Here is an 18,829-nt window from a genome sequence, read left to right as displayed (position 1 = left end):
TGGGGGAGAGAGAGAGCAGGCGGGAGGCTAGGGTTTGCACGAATTTCGAGCAAAGAGGGGGTTGGCTGCCTAAAAAATAGGAGGGGTCTATATATAGACAAATGGGGGGGCTAGGTTAACCGGAATTTTGTTCCGGATCCAACCGTGCGGTCGGATTAGGACGATTCCGCATGCGGGAACAGGTAAGTGGCCGTGTAGAGTGGTTTACCAGAGACGAGAGGGAAACGGTCGGCACAGCAATGATTTTTAAAACACCGACAACCATCCGACGATAGACCGAATACGGTGCCGCTACGGTCGACCGTTCGGGTACCAGACGGACTCCGATCGCGACGAAATTCGACAGGCGTCCTAGCTATCACTAATTACGACCGCATGCCAAGTTTCACCCCGAACAGAGAAAGTTTTACGCACACTTTTAAAACAGGGTTCGAACGATGCCGCAGGCGCGTGCGTGTGTGAACGGGCTCAGAACGAACAACGACGAGAACAGGCAACTGACAATGGATGCAAGTTTTGAAAACTGGCGGCAACGGAGATGCCAATGCAATGCTGATGATGCGCATGATGCGATGATGATGCAACAAATAAAAATACCCACACGACGGAAACGGAAAGGAAAGGGGAATTTTCTGGAACGTCGGCATCAGCCTGTCACAACTCTCAACTGTGAATAATCAGTAGGTGAACCAGACCATATCTCAATTGGAGTTTGCTTATTAAGGGGAATGGATGGTGAACGGTTGATGAGATAACAAGCAGTGGAAGCGGCCTCAACCCAAAAACGCCTATGCAAACCTGCATTGGACAACATGCAACGGGCTCTGGAAATAATGGTCATGTTCATACGCTCAGCAACACCATTTTGTTGAGGAGTATAAGGAACGGTGTAGTGTCTGACAATGCCTTCAGACTTGCAATAATTCCCAAATTGCTTAGAACAGAATTCCATACCATTATCAGTGCAAAGTATTTTTACCTTCTTTTCAGTTTGTCTCTCAATCATTATCTTCCACTCCTTAAAAGCTGAGAAAGCTTTCCATTTATGCTTCAAGAAATAAGGTCAAACCTTTCTCGAATAATCATCAATAATAGTCAACATGTAACTAGCAACACCTAGTGACTTTTTGCGAGATGGTCCCCATAAACCAGAATGCACATAATCAAGAATACCTTTAGTTGTATGAGTGGAAGTGTTGAACTTCACCCTCTTGTGCTTGCAGAAGATACAATGCTCACAAAATTTCAATTTACCAGTTTGATATCCTTTAAGAAGACCTCTCTTATTTAACTCTCTCAAACCAAGTTCACTCATATGTCCAAGACGCATATGCCAAAGGTTAGAAGCGTCACAATCAGAATTCTTTGAAATAATCGGAGTAGCGTTACCTGAAATGGTAGAACCTTGAAGGTAATAAAGACCATTGGTCGAACTTAAGTCACCTTTCATCACAATGAGAGAACCTTTGGTGACCTTCAAAACGCTATCTCCACCTGAATACTTGTAACCCATTGCATCAAGGGCACTCACAGAGATAAGATTTCTCTTCATCTTCGGAATATACCAAACATCTGTCAAAGTTGTGATTGTGCCATCAAACATCTTGATTCTAATGGAACCTATGCCTTCAATCTTGCGTGGTGAATTATCAAAACCCAAAACGGAACCAGGAGCAGTAGTAGAATCATAAGTAGTAAACCAATCTCTATGCGGGCATATATGAAAAGTACACGTAGTGTCAAGTACCCACTCATCATTGGGCTCAGCACATCCAGCAATAACAACAAGAGCATCATCGGAACTTTCATCACGAGCAACATTAGCAAAATTTTCACCTTGTTTGTTACCTTTCGGTTTATACGTATCATTCCTCTTTTCCTTGTTCTGCAACTTGAAACATTCTGAGATGTCATGCCTGTCTCTCTTTCAATACCTACAAGACTGCTTCTTGTCTCTGGATTGCGACCGGCCCCTCTGGCCGTTCTTACTTTTGCCATGGTTTCCATTATGTGAGTTCTTTTCCTTTGTCCTACCATGAACAGATAATCCCTCGGCTTGAGATGAACTTGAACCATCATGAGGCACCATTAATTTCATCTTCTCCTTAGAGTTCAAAGTTTCATAAACTTCATTAAGCGTGAGAGTGTCACGACTACATAATATGGTGTCTCGAAAATTGGTATAAGAACTTGGCAGCGAACAAAGTAACATTAAAGCAGTATCTTCTTCATCATACATAACCTCCATTGCAGCTAGATCGGATATGATCTCTTTAAATTCTGAAATATGATTCATTACCTCCCTCGGGTAACCTGTGCATGAATAATTTTTGCTTCAAATGCATCTTGCTGGTGAGATCTTTTGTCATGCAAATCCCTTCCAGCTTTAACCATAGAGCGGCAGCTGTTTTCTCGTTCAAAACTTCCTGAAAAATATTATTATGCAAATGGAGTTGAATTTGTGACAAAGCCTTGCGATCCCTTCTTTTCTCCTCAGCAGTACAATCCTCAACTCTATTCTTCCCAAAACTATCCAGTGCATCATCATAGTCGGCCTGCGCCAACAACACCCGCATCTTGACTTGCCATAGGGTAAACCTTGTGTCACGGTCCAACAACGAAAGATCGTACTTCATGGATGCCACGAGTAGATAAATCTGTGTACACAAAGTACTACAAGCCGGTAGAAAATTCTTCATAGAATTTACATGCGGATGAAACGGAATAGGATAAATAGCACCTGGTAGCTTCGGTTGATGTAGCAATTTGAGGGGAAAAACAAATCTAGTATCTGTAGAAACTCAGTTCTATATACCACTTGTTAGATAAAACGAGATCAACGAGACACGAGAGACACGGATTTTTACGTGGAAACCCTTAAGGGAGAAAACCACGGACGCACGAAGGCGCAATCACTATGAGGATGGAGTATTACAAGCAGACCGTCTTTAGGTGCGACTACATGGAGTATATATGAGGGGCAATACATGAGGGTCCTTGGAGGACAAGTAAACGAGTTGTACTCGTACGCGTCGGTACCAACGCAAAGGCCCACACCGTTTGTACTACGTCTAGTCCAATACGATAGAATTTGGATCACAATTTAATGGAGATTTTGCGGTCAAGGAGGTTGGAGATCTCCGCAATTTTCTTGAAATTGAGGTGGTGCATTCTAAGATATGATCGTGCTTAAGCAGACCAAGTATGCTGGTGGCATCGTGAATAAGCAGACCAAGTTTGGCGCGCGGGCTACAGGCATATATGCATGGATGTGCACGCATCCGATGCCAAGGGAAATTTCAACAGAATGTGCGCAACAGCTGCTAGCTTGCTTGTTGCTGACATTTCATATACAAAATTCTAAATTTTATATAAGCTCTAAAGATCTCATCTAGAACACCTATGATTGAATCACTGAATTGTATAAGACTACAGTTAGGTTGCTTCTGATGAAAGATTATTGTGCTACTTCTTTCCCACTGATATGATGCGACATATAATTTTCAAAACTACTGCAAGAGTGGAAGGTGCACGATCTTTTCCACTAGATGGAATGCAATTCATAATCATAACTGTGGACTAGCTGCATGCCCAATTGTCCACGAAGAACTGACAGAAAGAACTTCATGCATGATGTATTTTTTCTGAAAGGAGGAATTCTATAATTACAAATAAATATTCTTATTTAGGTGATAACTAGGTAACGAAGTTATTTCATTAACCTTGTGAATTTAAACGATGGATAAAATAATTAAATTGAAGAACCAGACAAAATGAGCACCTAAGAAAAAAAATTACAATGCTCTAGGATCTAGACAGTTGCGCGAGTGTCAGCATTACAATGCTCCTGGGCAAAGTAGAGACGATTGGCATGGAGGTCAAACGTGAACCGCGTGTCCACCTGCTGCGCCGCACCGAGCACCGTCATCTCCTCGTCCGGCACGACGGCGAAGCACAGGTGCTCGTGGGTCACCTTCAGGAACAGCAGTTCCGGCTTGATGAAAAGCTTGGCTGTGTGTTCGTACATGTCGATCGTCAAGCTCGGGATGTGCGCGTGGCCCCACGAGAGAAAGCAGAGGCGGTGCCCCTGCACCGGCGCCGGCGCACGACGCGCCCCCTGCTTCTGCATGTTCGCCACGACCTCGGCCTCGACGATGTCGTATGCCTGGCGAACCAGCCTTGTCAGCGGAGTCCCCGGATCGACGACGGACCCCCCTCGTCGGGTTCGTGGGTTCCGCCTGAACATCGTCGGCTGTAACCCCATGATTCTTTTCCCGTTCAAGCTGATGTCGAAGACGCGGATGTAGTACATGCCGCGGGAGGTCGGTCCCGTGAAGAGCAGCGGCGTGCTCTGCGCGTGGTCGTGCCTCGGGATGTCGCGGCCGAAGCGGAGGAACCCGTGCCTGGCATTGGGGTGGCTCTGCCCGGGGAAGAGGCAGTATGAGAACCGCGAGTCGGCCAGCCCGCGTGCGGTGAGCTGGCTCAGGAACGACGTCGGGTGCCTGCTCAAGCTCAGGGCCCCGGCGAGAACGCCGTGGTTGAGGCGCTCGAGCCCGTCCGTCGTGTGTGCGCAGCCGAAGATGAGTTTGTCCACGTCCGTCCTGTGTCCTCCTGCGCCGGTGCCGGTGCCGGAGCTGCCGGCGAAGGCGAACATGTAGCTGCCGAGGTAGCCGTGCGCGGCGACGTTCCAGGAGGTGGTGTAGAAGCTGCACCGGTTGCCGACGGAGGGGGTGTAGGGGGGCGTACACATGGGGTCCGTGGCCTTCATGTCCTTGTAGCGAGGGGACACGGCAGAGTCGAAGACGGCGCCCTCCTGTCGAACCTCAGGCACGCAGGGCTGGCACTGCATCCACGTCAGATTGCCGACGAGGTCCAGCCCGAGCTTGTAGAAATGGTGGGTTTGGCCGGAGCCCACGCCGACGAGGACGCCGTACAAGGGCCACCCCACGGGTGCTATGTGCGGGCCTATGCTCGTGAGGTTCGCGCCAAGCTGCCCGCCGACCGTTTCGTGGTTGGACACGATAGGCAGACTGAATCCGGCCCTCGGTGGTGCCACATTGGCGACGATGTCATGGCTGGACGAAATCAGCAGAGCAAAGAGGAAGCAAAGCTTATAGGCATATAAAATAGACATGGTTGCTATGATCGATGAGCAACCTGCAGGAGGAGAAAGACATATTTAGAATGCCTCCTTCGTTTGGAGGCCGTGTCTTAAATAGTCTTTAATTAATGTAAGAAGATATACATGGCTTAATTGCACTGGCGAGTATCTGATGTGAATCTGAATTGTGTACTTCAGGCATAAATGCATTTATTACTTAGTGCAGCGAAGACATACAAGGGCGGCTAATTAAGAGGGTGTTTCTTTCTAGGGACTTTTTGATGTAGGGACTAAAAAAATTCTTTTTAGTCCCATGTAAAAGAAACAGGAGGGACTTTTAGGGACTAAAATGGGGTATTTAGGACTAAAGGAAGAAGTCCCTATGGAAGGGACTTTTTTGGCTTTTTCCCAATAATGCCCCTACTTTTAACATGTCATTTAATAACTTCTAGTATATTACTAGGGATAACATGGTCTTTTTGCATGTCATTTAATGATCTCTAGTCCATGTTTAGTCCTTGAAAAGAAACAGGGACTAGAAAGTTTTTAGTTGGGACAAAAAAATCTTAGGACTTTTTACAGAAACAGGGCCTAATTAATCCATCTGTGGAGTATGGATACGCATGCATTGGTAAGGCGCGTAAGTAAATCCTGATTGTGTGCTGGGCATTACTATTTTGATTGAAAAGGTCAAATTTAAGCATTAGGTTAGTCATAGTGAGGAGTAATTTAGACGAGTATCATGCATACGACACTAAAATTGGTTGTAATGGAAAGTATCATATACTATGATCATATATGATAATAGTGTATGACTATGATACTACGTCTTCAATGCATAGTATCATATGTTAGTATCATAGTATAGTTTATTTATTGTCATGTATGACATATAGTCGTACAATATTTAATATGATACGCTATTATTGTATGATACTCAATCTTTTCATTCTTCATTTAATTCTATGTCACCTCATCAAAATTGTTTTAAGGCCTATGCCAATGCACTGTATCTTAGCACGTTATCATAGGAACATTAAAATCTTAAGATACAACTACTACTAGTACGTACAATGCATTATCTCTTAAGGCTAACCATAGTGGGAGTAACTTAGGTAGTACTCCCTCCTTTTCGGTTTATAGGGCTCAAATCTGAAATCTCATCAACCAAGGTGAATTGTGAGTGAATGTTAATTACTAGTTTAAACTAGCCAATGAAATATTTCTCACATATTCAATTTTCAATGCAATAAATGTAGCATCCTTCTTTTCATTGGACTTGCATGATGGATGTAGAAAACGATGCATGCATAGCCATTCATCTCCTTTCTCTAAACTCTATGAATTAAATATGGCTTGAGACCCAAAGCACTTTAACTCACTTAGACTCAAAATGAGCCTAAGAGCATGGTTAATAGTATAGCCAAAGCCAACTGCTGGCTATAAACAGTCTTATAGCCCATCTTATAGCTAGCTTGTACAATAGTTAGATATAAAAGAGTACTACTTTTATCATATATGGCCCACATTTCATTCTCACAAAGCAGCTAGGAGCACGTGCTAGAGCTGGCTCTTCATGAAGAGCCCGTTTCCCTTCTATCTCCTATTCTCTCTCATCCAACTCGGCAAAAATATAATATTTAAATTCTTACAGCCTGTTGATTGTACCTTATTATACTTGCTCTAAGGCTGACCATAGTGCGAGTAACTAAGGTAGTATCATGTACTTGGGACTAGCAAACATGCTGATGTGACAGACAATTAAGGAAGAGAGAAAGGGTTAGAGTAACATAGGTAGATACCGTAACATGTTAAATGATATGCTACTATGTGTCATGCATGTCAATAAATGTGGCCATATATGATACTACTTTATGATATTATGCACTATGGAGGTAGTATCATACAATAGTATCATATGCATGATACTACTATATGATACTCTCCACTATGACCAGCCTAATATAATGGAAATCTGAAAATTTTGAGATGGTCCCTATAAACCGGAAAAGGAGGGAGTATCGTGTACTTAGGACTATCAAACATGCTGATGTGGCAGACAATTAAAGAAGAGAGAGATGGTTAGAGTAACATAAGTAGATACCGTAACATGTTAAATGCAATGCTACTATGTGTCTTACATGTCAATAAATGAGGTCATCTATGATACTACTTTATGATACTATGCATTATAGGGGTAGTATCATACAATAGTATCATATGCATGATACTACTATATGATACTCCCCACTATGACCAGTCTAAGGATTGTCTCTCAGGGGCATTGCATTTAATAGCTAAATGGATCTCAGGTGCATGTCCATAGTGTAGCCTATTTGTGGCATGATGTCATACATGTTCACGTTTTGACACGCACACAAAGATAATATACCTATTTAGAAGTTAATGAAGGCCATACAAAAGTACCGATACATCATATGAAATATAGTTGGGGCTAAATGCATCATTTCACGGAAATAGACTATTTTGGCCCAAACTTTTCCCAAATGTGCTCAACCAAATCATTTTAAAGTGATTTATGTGTTGAGCGATTCCTGATATCAGAATCTCTTCGCATTACTTCGTCGAATTCCAGCACACGGTGACTGAATTCCGGAGGTAGAACGGTAGACGTGCTTGCGGTCTCATTTAAATCGAGAATATTTGCCGCACCCTCTCTTTTGTCGACGACTATCATATTGTGAAGAATGATGCAAGTGTTGGAAATATGCCCTAGAGGCAATAATAAATTAGTTATTATTATATTTCTTTGTTCATGATAATCGTTTATTATCCATGCTATAATTGTATTGATTGGAAACACAATACTTGTGTGGATACATAGACAAAACACTGTCCCTAGTAAGCCTCTAGTTGACTAGCTCGTTGATCAAAGATGGTCAAGGTTTCCTGACCATAGGCAAGTGTTGTCACTTGATAATGGGATCACATCATTAGGAGAATCATGTGATGGACTAGACCCAAACTAATAAATGTAGCATCTTGATCGTGTCATTTTATTGCTACTGTTTTCTGCGTGTCAAGTATTTGTTCCTATGACCATGAGATCATATAACTCACTGGCACCGGAGGAATACCTTATGTGTATCAAACGTCAGAACGTAATTGGGTGACTATAAAGATGCTCTACATGTATCTACGAAGGTGTCCGTTGAGTTAGTATGGATCAAGACTGGAATTTGTCACTCCGTGTGACGGAGAGGTATCTCGGGGCCCACCCGGTAATACAAAATCACACAGAAGCCTTGCAAGCAATGTGACTTAGTGTATGTCACGGGATCTTGTATTACAAAACGAGTAAATAGACTTGCCGGTAACGAGATTGAAATAGGTATGCGGATACCGACGAACAAATCTCGGGCAAGTAACATACCGAGGGACAAAGGGAATGACATACGGGATTATATGAATCCTTGACACTAAGGTTCAACCAATAAGATCTTCGGAGAATATGTAGGATCCAATATGGGCATACAGGTCCCGCTATTGGATATTGACCGAGGAGTGTCTCGGGTCATGTCTACATAGTTCTCGAACCCGCAGGGTCTGCACACTTAAGGTTCGGTGATGTTTCGATATAGTTGAGTTATAGGTGTTGGTAACCGAAAGTTGTTCGGAGTCCCAGATGAGATCCAGGACATCACAAGGAGCTCCGGAATGGTCCGGAGGTAAAGATTGATACATAGGAAGTCCTGTTTTGGTCACCGGAAAAGTTTCGAGCTCATCGATAGTGTATCGGGAGTGCCGGGAGGGGTGTCGGGGACCATCGGGAGGGGTGTCACGCCCCAAGGGGTCTCATGGTCTACGGGAAGAGATAAACCAGCCCCTAGTGGGCTGGAATAAGTTCCCACTAAGGCCCATAAGGTTTGAGAAGGAAAAAACACAAGGTGGAAAGAGTTTCCAAGTGGGAAGGTGGAATCCTACTCCAAGTAGGATTAGAGTAGGACTCCTCCACCTCCAATTCCGTCCAAACCTTGAGGGTTTGAGGCTGCCTCCTCCCCTCCCTCCCTCCTATATATACTAGAGGTATTGAGGGTTTTTGAGACACAACTTTGCCACGTGCTGCTCGACCCTATACCACGCAGTTTTTCCTCTAGATCGTATTTTTGCGGAGCTTAGGCGAAGCCCTGCCGGAGTAGATCATCACCACCACCGGCGCGTCGTCACGCTGCCCGAGAACTCTTCTACCTCTCCGCCCCCTCTTGCTGGATCAAGAAGGTGGAGATCGTCATCGAGCTGTACGTGTGCTAAACGCGGAGGTGCCATCCGTTCGGCACTAGATCGGGAAGGATCGTGATGAAGTTCGTGGGACGGATCGTGATGAGATCGTGAGATGGAGTGTACGACTACGGTGATTTGAATCACGCAAGCTGTTCCACTACATCGTTCGCGTTTCTTAACGCTTACCGCTGTGCGATCTACAAGGGTACGTAGATCAGAAATCTCCTCTCGTAGATGAACATCACCATGATAGGTATTGCGTGTGCGTAGGAATTTTTTTGTTTTCCATGCGACGTTCCCCAACAGCAAGCCATGGAGATGACCTCGATTATACAAACGGGCCAGACGACCTAGGATAGAAAATCAGCCCCGTAAAATGCCAAAAGGACGTTCGACATCCTTCCTTGCTCCTTCCTAGTGTTGGGCAAACAATTTGTGTTGTTCAGTTTGCGGGAGGGATATCATCTTCATAAACGCAGCCCACTCTAGGTATATGCCATCGACAAGATAATAACCATGCTTGTATTGCTTGTCATTGACGTAATAGTCCACTTGAGGAGCTTCCCCTTTTAGATGGTTAATGAACAATGATGACTGATTGAGCACGTTGATATCATTGTTCGATCTGGGGATACCAAAAAAGGCATGCCATATTCGAAGATCTTGCGACGCAACCGCCTCAAGAATAAGTGTAGGCACACCCTTATCCCCGTGAACAAATTGACCTCTCCAAGATACCGGACATTTTTCCCAATGCCAATGCATACAATCAAGACTCCCTAGCATACCAGGAAACCCACGGCTCTCATTGATATGAAGTTGGTGCTCGACATCTTCAGTATCGGGCCTTCTCGGATACTCTGGACCAAAGACTGCAATCACGCCTTCCGCGAAGATCTTCAAGCACTCAATTGAAGTACTCCGACCATTCTTAATGTATTCATCGAGCAAGTCCGCAGGGCTACCGTATGCCAATTGGCGAATAGATGTTGTACATTACTGTAGCGGAGAGAGTCCTTCGCGCTGAACAACATCCACTCTTGCGGTGAAATATGGATTCCACTCACCTAGTGCACCGACGATATGTTGAAATAGGGATTTTCTCATCCGGAATCTTTCGCAGAGATCTTTGTCGTTGTAGAGAGGATTCTTGGAGAAATAATCATTGACCAGCCGCTGATCAGATTCTTCACGAGGTCGGTTCTTGTACTCCCTCGGACCACTCCTACTAAGAAAGATCATTTGGACATCTTCAAGGTTTCCCTTCAAATTCTCCATGGAAAGCATTGATCTTCGCCTTTTCCTTGTGAAAATGTTGCTTGAGTTGTGTGGCATCTCTCTTCGGATGACTTGGTGTGTTACTATTGTAGTGAGCAGCAATTTCGTCCCAATGTATCTCATTCTTCTTGTTATTCCCATCAATTGGTTCATAAGAGTTCTCCAACCAAGCCGTTGCCTGCATTTCAGAGAAGATGATTTAGTTGTGCCCACATGGAAACGGGTTTAAAAGAATATTATCATATTTGAGCATTTAGGCAAAGTATCTCATTACCAATCTGGTCTCTTCGTGTGCTGTCCAAGTCAAACATTGTGCAGTTCGGGTAGGCTCGAGATCCTGATCAAGGTTGACGACGAGTTTTTCTTTTTGGAAGAAACTTTAGACGATGCAGCCACTTTGGATGAACCAGCTCGAGAAGATGGTGGAATCCCTTTTGTATGTGGTGGTGGTGGTGCTGCTGGTGTCGAAAATGAACCCAATTGTGGAGGGACACCAACGAAATGGAAATTTTCCATGCTAGGCTGTCCTTGTTGGGGATTAAGAAAATTGGATGGACGATTCATTCGTGGGAATGGCGGGGTTTGTGGACTTGTATGAAACTTAGCAAAGAATCGGGTGGATGGGTATACATTGACCTGAAATATGCAATAAATTAGTTAGATATCCATTGATATTGCTGCACTAAGATTGAGATGATAATTACAGTTGGAATTCAGTCTTCGTAGCAGAATGAAACTAAACTAACAAGCTATCAATGATGGTTAAACTAGTAACTAGGAAGCAGTTTACTTCTACCAGTACATGTGCCTTGTGCTGACTATACACATATTTGTAAGTCATGACCATTTATAACGAATTAGAGTGAACAGATGTCTGTAATGTGGCTTCAGTTCATAGCACTGAACACATGTCCTATTTAAGAAGGAGCATGCTAGTTTCAGACTATTTACACTAATGAACTAGAACTACTACAATTAAGCAAAAATCTATCGATGGTACCAGGGATTTGTTGGCATGCTGTTGCAGGAGCTACCGGCGGCGGCAGCGGCGACACTGAAGTGCGTCATCGGCGGCGGCCAAACTGGAGTCCCTGGGGCTGTCTCCCTACGTCCGTCCATGGAGAGGTGGGTGGGAGTAGCAGTGAGGGCGCCGGCGGAGGGGTACACAACGGAGGGGAATGGTGGATGGCGCCGGCAGCGCAGGGGAGGGCAGGCAGCGGCGAATCGAGCGCCGCCCTCTACTGGCACTGTCGGATGCTCATGGGACCTCACGGAAAAGAAAAGAAAAGATACCACCAATACTCGGGAATAGTATACCACTAGTACTGCTAAACTATTTAATATGCTTAGAGGGTGCTTGATACATTTTAGTTCTATAACTAAAAATAATGAGACTAAAACTTGCTAGCCCCACCCATGTTTGGATTCAAGTACTAAAGAGACTAAAATCAAGTTAATGAGTATTTATTATCCTCCAAACCCTCTAATCCAGAACTTGCATGAGGAGTTAAATGAGGAGAAAGATGACTAATGCACATTTTAGTAGGGGTACCCCTGACTAAAAGATTTTAGCCTCAAGACTAGTTTTATCCTCTCTTTAGTCAGGGGTGCTTGAAACTTTAGCCTCTTATAGAGACTAGTTTTAGTCAGACTAGTTTTAGTCTCTTGGATCCAAGCACCCTCTTAGCACCTCATCTTAGCACCAATGCATTGGAAATGACCTAATTAGTGTTGAGATCGAACGAGAGGAGAAAATTGGCTATTTGCTATTTTCAATATGGGGCTTCGCAAAAATGCCACTGTTAAGATTGGCTTCGTAAAAATGCCACTCAGTGCACGTGCAGTTTGATTAACATGTCATTTCTCTTTTCCCATTATTTTTCTATTTCTTTTCCATTTTTGGCATCTGAAAGGACCAAAGTGCCCTTGTATCTTTCAACCTTATTTGATGCTTTTGTGGGCTGGTTGGATGTGGGATTGCTCCGGTTAGCTCGTCCTTGTCGACATGTCACTGATGCATGTCCGAGCCACAGCAACTCGTTGCCTTAGCTTGACAACGGCCGTGTGAGCAACCACATGTTGCCGCCGTTGCTCGCCCACACCTACGCTCGCCACCGCAGCTCGCTCACACCTGCGCTCGCCACCGCAGCTCGCCTTGAGCACGCCCGTGTGAGCATCCGCATGTCGTCGCCGCTACTCGCCCACGCCCGCTCACGCCGACGCAGCTCACCCTCGACTTTACGGATGCCTACGCGACAGTGCGAGCCACTGCAGATCACCGTCGGTGCTTGTGCAGTCTACACGTGCCGGCGCAGCCTCGTGGATGCCTGCGCCGAGCCACCGCAGCTTGCCTGTGGTGCTCGCCCTCCCCTTCGCACGTTAGCGCAGCTCACTCCAAGAAGCAAGACACGCGAGGGCGGTGCTGAACAGCAGCTCCGGTGGCGTGATGGCAGCACCGGCTGGAGGAGGAGATGGATGCGTGAGCATGTCCTGAAGATGGAGATGCAAGCAAATCAGATGCCAAGCACATGTAGATAACATCAAGGGCAGTTTAGTCTTTTCCAATACCTATAAATGGAAAAGGAAAAAGGTAAATCAATAAAAGGGGTTGAATGGCATGTTAATCAAACTGTACGTGAGCTAAGTGGCATTTTTACAAAGTCAATCTTGACAGTGGCATTTTTGCGAAGCCCCATATTAAAAATGGCAAATAGTCAATTTTCTCGAACGAGAGAGAGAGAGACGAGAGATGAATGAATAGTAAAGCCAAAACCTTATCCTTTCATTAGATGATCAATATATTTATACAGATGGAATAGACGTGACCGCTTAAGAGGTGTCTGTTCGGGGAGGAGACTACCGACGAGACGGTTGCCAAGCAGGCAATTGCGTGCGGTTAGACAAGGGGAGATTCCCCATAATTAACACATGTTGATTAACTCTAACACTCCTCCTAATCTGCACTTGTTCATATAGTATCATCATCTTGAAAAGCTCCTTCAAAACACTGTGGGAAAAATATGAGGAGATAGTGTTTGATATGCTGCTAAAACTCCTTCAAACCCAGTGGAAAAAGTAAGAAAAAAATGACGCAACATATAATGGTTATTGTCTCTTTTAACTCAATACGAGAAACCCCATAGAGTGTAGAGGACAATAAATATGTCGTATATACTTTCTTAAAAACCCCGGTGGGGAAAACAGAAAGTATGGCATATGATCTTGTGTTGATATTACCTCATTAAAAACCTTTATGAGAACCTATAAAACAAACTCATAAAGGGAAAATGAGTATAATATGATGCTTTTAACAGAAACAATTCAGGAAGATACCCCCTTGATTCTTGCATATTCCAAAGTCGTCATATACCAATTCCATGAACACATTTCTGGAACATAGAAGTTGGTACATACCTAATGAACAAATCAGTCGCATGATTTGACTTGCAAGATATGCAATATAGTGATATTTCTTTTTATGTAACCTGTTTGCATCAGCGCAACACAAGAAACATTATTGTTGAGATAATGGTTGGTGGATGTAGCCATGAGGTCTCTTTCGAAGACTCTTCATAAGAAGGCTACCACACCTAGTAGGAACACTAAGCTTGTCTACGATCCGACATAGTGAGGATCTGATCGATGTATCCAATGATATCGCTCTTCATATTTCTATGATACTGAAAAACCAGGACAAGATGTTTGATGCCATTGGAGATATTGATAGATATTCTTCCGAACCAATTGTGTTTGGTGAATCTAGTGGCATTATGGAACGTTGAGTCCCAATATCTTATTTCCATCATCTCTTGGTCTAAATAGATCTTTCTCTGCGTCTAGAGAATGAACTACCATGAGAATTACGGATGGATAAGATTTGTCCACAATAAATTTCTCCAATATATTTTGGATATAGACAACATAGTATACCATAATGTATGAATGAAGGTGCTCATATTGTAGTAACGAGCGGTATTTTGGTTTACCCAAATCCTTCATTTTAAACCCCGTGATTTAGATGATTACATGTGTCGACATTCAAGACACACAAACATGCATAATCATCATTGTAGAGTAATCCTTGTGTATAAGGAACTCACTGCGTCAGTTGTATCAAATGTATCGACGATAATAATAAGTCATATGGTGACTTATTGATTTTACACAATGTATGTTGCATTTTGCATTTCAATTTAGAAGTGAGATTCCATCGGGAATCAATCATATATGTCGGAATCAATGATCCACATGGATATGTGATCACTACATCTATCAACTCCAGAGATAGGTGATCTTGTACTGCCAATGATATAGATTCTCAGAAAGAGATTTCACCTCTCGAGAATAGATGGGTATCTACGTGAACCCTTGTGCTACAATACTTTCTCTATGTTTCACCACCTCGTTGTTCTCAATTCTGTTTCGAGAAGAAAACTGGTGTAGGTATTGCTTATGAATACCTTTCCATTACTGAGCAAGATCATTTCTACCTAGATTATGTCTTTTGCTTGAGTTTAGTGAGAGTGTTGTTCACACTATGTCATGGCCATGGGCTTGGACCTGAATCATGTGAAAGGTTTTGCAATCTAGTTGAGAAATGCATGTCGACAATTCTAGACTTCCGGTTACATGTTTCTTCATAATTTATATATCAATATATATATAGTTGATGGAAATATCGTTACCCATGCTGACTGCTCGCAATTTCCCAATGCGATTGAGGTGAGTATTCCGATGTCCCGATTATTATGTGCACTATGACCTGGGTTGGTGGAGGTTTCCAATCCACTGGGTATATACTACCCATTAGGTGTCTCTCAACATGATGTTGACTTGCATTTACTGATTCAGAGGCCCCGATATCCTTGCTTGCGAGAAGCTGAATCCTGATATACCATCATCGTACTTATCCCCCTAATGCTTGGAAATATTCCTCATTGAATCAACATATTGGTCTTGAATAACTCCCCATGCGAGGGCTTGAGGTATTGATGGAAATACAGTTCTTCCTCGGATAGATCCCAACTATATGTTGAGGGGCTAATGATGTATGTCGGGTGGTGATATCGGTATGCAACCGAAGTACCGTAGATGGGAAATACTTGGTAGATTTCCACGTATAAAAGATAGAGGGGGATAATTTTATGTAGTTCATGAGCGTGTAAAACTGCATGACTCCAACGTAAAGTTGGTAAGTTGCAATGCTGAAGTAAATATAATGCAATGAGCTTAACTCTTTGGATAAAGGATTCTACCAAACCACTTTCAGTCTAAACAAATAGGATGAAGTGCAAAAATTCAATCCTAGGGCCAAATTGAAGGCACACGAGGAGAATTCTGCAACTTATCCATTCGATTTGCGTGAAATCAATGTTAGGATATTGAGCCAATGGTTCCGTGTGAATAAAGCACACACTTAAGGCCATCATGCAGATATGTATTTTAGAACCATGGAATACCTCAATAGTCTAGTCAATGGATGGGAAGAGCCACTTAACTCAACTTGATGCATTCAAGGAGTCTGCGTGGTTCAGCGTACACTTTAAGGTGTGTGAGCCTTAAAATTAGCTCCCTGTGTCACATGTAGTGCAAACAAAAGCCAAATATTGTTAGAATTTAGCATCATAATAATCATAAACTATTGGAATTGCTGATAGTTTCGCTTTCAATCCAATGTCTCGATGACCAAGGCGAGAATGCCAAGTTTTTCATGTACAAGACACTCTGGAAAACTATCTTGTATGCAACATGTGCTATGGGTTGTGTTGTATCTGTAGTACAATCCAGATGATACATAGAAAATGTGTTTGCCATATCCATTGCATATGGTAAAGAGAAGTTATTTCTCTTTGTTGTCATCATAAGTTTCGCTATGGAAACTATTTTGACGGATAACTCTATAGTTTAGCAGGGTACGAGTTAAACCGGGAAGCAATATATCATCCTAACATTACTCGAATACCCACGGGGATAGTAAATATGACTCGAGTTGAGCCAACAAATACCTCATCGCGTCTAGAGATTTTAAAGTATCTCCTTTCTCTCAACGAGAGTGGAAACATTGGACTTCCCTGTGTATAGAGTTTGTGGTGCATATGTCCACAAGGCACATATCATCTTTTATCGGATTGACTCCCGTAGAAATCTATATATAGACATGAAGATGCTCAATATGGAAATCACTTAGATATATAAAATACACACGAATGTATTTGTATGAAAGTGCTGATACAATATATTATGATATACAATATATGATGACAACAAAACTTATTTTATTATTACAACATCATAAATGGACATAAATAAATATTGATCACCCAATAGATTGAGAGGTCGAACAAGAGAGAAACGAGAGATGAATGAATATTAAAGCCAAAACCTTATCCTTTCATTGGGTGATCAATATATTTATATAGATGGAACATACGTGACTGCTTGATAGGTGCCTGTTCGGGGAGGAGACTACCGACGCGATGGCTGCCAAGCACGAAACTGTTGCGGTTAGACAAGGGGAGATTCCCCATAATTAACACATGTTAATTAACTATAACAATTAGCATGCATCATACTACCTATGATACTCTCATTACGACTAGTTTAATCTGTATTAGTATCATCATAGTGGGCAGTAACATAGATGTACTATTATGGATGGTTATATTTATGGACGCGTCTAGCGAGCGGCCGTGTGCTCGCTAGCGCTTCTCGGCAGCCGTACGTATTAGGAAAATTAATGTCCCATGTCCTCATTAGGAAAGTCCACATTCCGTGTCTCCCATCTGGTTCCCACATGAGACAAAAAGGGCACCACTAGCCATCAGACTACAGATTTTTTGCTTTTATCAGACTAGTGGTAGGCTGTCCGATCAAATGCGTGATGAACGTCCGATGTAGTAGTTGACTCCCGGTAAGTTAATTCGCTTTGTTAATTGATTGCTCCATCATAATTCTTCCGGCATCCATCGGCCTGGCTTGTTACCTTACATGCATGATGCATGGATCTCCTTAATTGTTGCTTCCTATAATTGCTCCCATCAATTACGTGTGATCCACCATACACGTCGTCCTCCATCCATGTACATCCTTCTCATGTTATTTTATTGCTTCCTCCAACTAATATCTTGGAAAATAAAATTGTCCTTTCATCACACATTGCTTCCCCATTGAAAAATAAACTATGCTTTCATAGTACTACTATTGAGTTTATGTCAAGAATAATATTTGATTCGAATATGTTTCTGCCCGAACAATTTTTTTGCTTCCACCAAAAATAAGATTTGTTTCTGTCTAACAAAAATTGCATCCAATATATTTGCTTCCAATGTGTTTCGGTCAAATACAAATTTTGCTTCCACCCAAAACGTGATTTGTTTCTACTATCTAACAAAAAAATGCATCCGGTGTATTTGCTTCCAATGTAATTTTGTCTTATAACAGAATTGCTTCCACCCAAAATGATATTTGTTTCTATCCAACAAAAAATTGCATCCAGTGTCAAGCTAATTTTTTTACAATGATGCAAAAATTGATTCAAGTCTACTGGAATCCAAATAGCCCATATATTTTTTCGGTTAAACATAAAAATGCTACTTTTCCATTTGATTATTACATATGTTTCCAAGGTAATGGAAATTACAATTCAGAGTGCGCCTTATCGAGTTCAAGCAACATCTTGCCCAACTTCTTTTTGGCTGCCTTCACTCCCCTTTACTGTAGATTCCTAGGATATCTCACAAACGCCTTCGTGAACTGGGCTTCAACTGATGCATACCGCCAATGCATAGGCTCCACTGGGAATACAACAAGAAGTCACCATCTACACCAGAAATTTGCACACATAAGTTCACCAAAACAACAACCAAATTACGAGCAATCGGCTTGAAGCATAAACAAGATTATGTATGAAGGCAATAACAGGTTTGGTTGGTAGCATAGACGCATACGTATGTTTGGTGAAACAATATAGAAAACATATGTATGGTCAAAGCAAAAAAAAACTGGCATTTTAAAAGAAATTGTGAAGTAGCATGGTAGCATAGAATTACATCAACTAGCAGATGGCTTGGAAAACATGTCCAGCTTAATTTTGTTAGGAAACATGAGAGTATATAATGGAAGGAGCATGAAAAACATAAATTTCTTATCCAATGAAACAATGCTTCCAACGGAAATAGTATTTGCTTCTTATGATGTCAGAATTTGCTT

At 42.6% G+C, this 18,829-nt stretch overlaps 1 protein-coding gene and 1 long non-coding RNA gene across 2 annotated transcripts; both read right to left on the bottom strand.

Annotated features, from left to right (window-relative positions):
* Positions 1-3,730: 3,730 nt before the first annotated feature.
* LOC123429486 (aspartyl protease family protein 2-like) lies at positions 3,731-5,192 on the bottom strand. Its single transcript, XM_045113512.1, has one exon. The coding sequence runs from the start codon at positions 5,132-5,134 to the stop codon at positions 3,812-3,814; it is 1,323 nt and encodes a 440-aa protein (XP_044969447.1). The 5' UTR covers positions 5,135-5,192; the 3' UTR covers positions 3,731-3,811.
* Positions 5,193-9,924: 4,732 nt separating this feature from the next.
* Positions 9,925-11,876, bottom strand: LOC123429485. Its single transcript, XR_006622690.1, has 3 exons — positions 11,622-11,876; positions 10,896-11,257; positions 9,925-10,799 (listed from the first exon to the last, which is right to left on the bottom strand). It is a non-coding gene; the product is annotated as an uncharacterized LOC123429485 (long non-coding RNA).
* Between the last annotated feature and the right edge of the window lie 6,953 nt (positions 11,877-18,829).

The sequence above is a fragment of the Hordeum vulgare genome, chromosome 2H, assembly GCF_904849725.1.
Source record: "Hordeum vulgare subsp. vulgare chromosome 2H, MorexV3_pseudomolecules_assembly, whole genome shotgun sequence".
In the NCBI taxonomy this organism is placed as follows: Eukaryota; Viridiplantae; Streptophyta; class Magnoliopsida; order Poales; family Poaceae; genus Hordeum; species Hordeum vulgare.
This window is presented reverse-complemented; position numbering and strand designations above follow the sequence as displayed.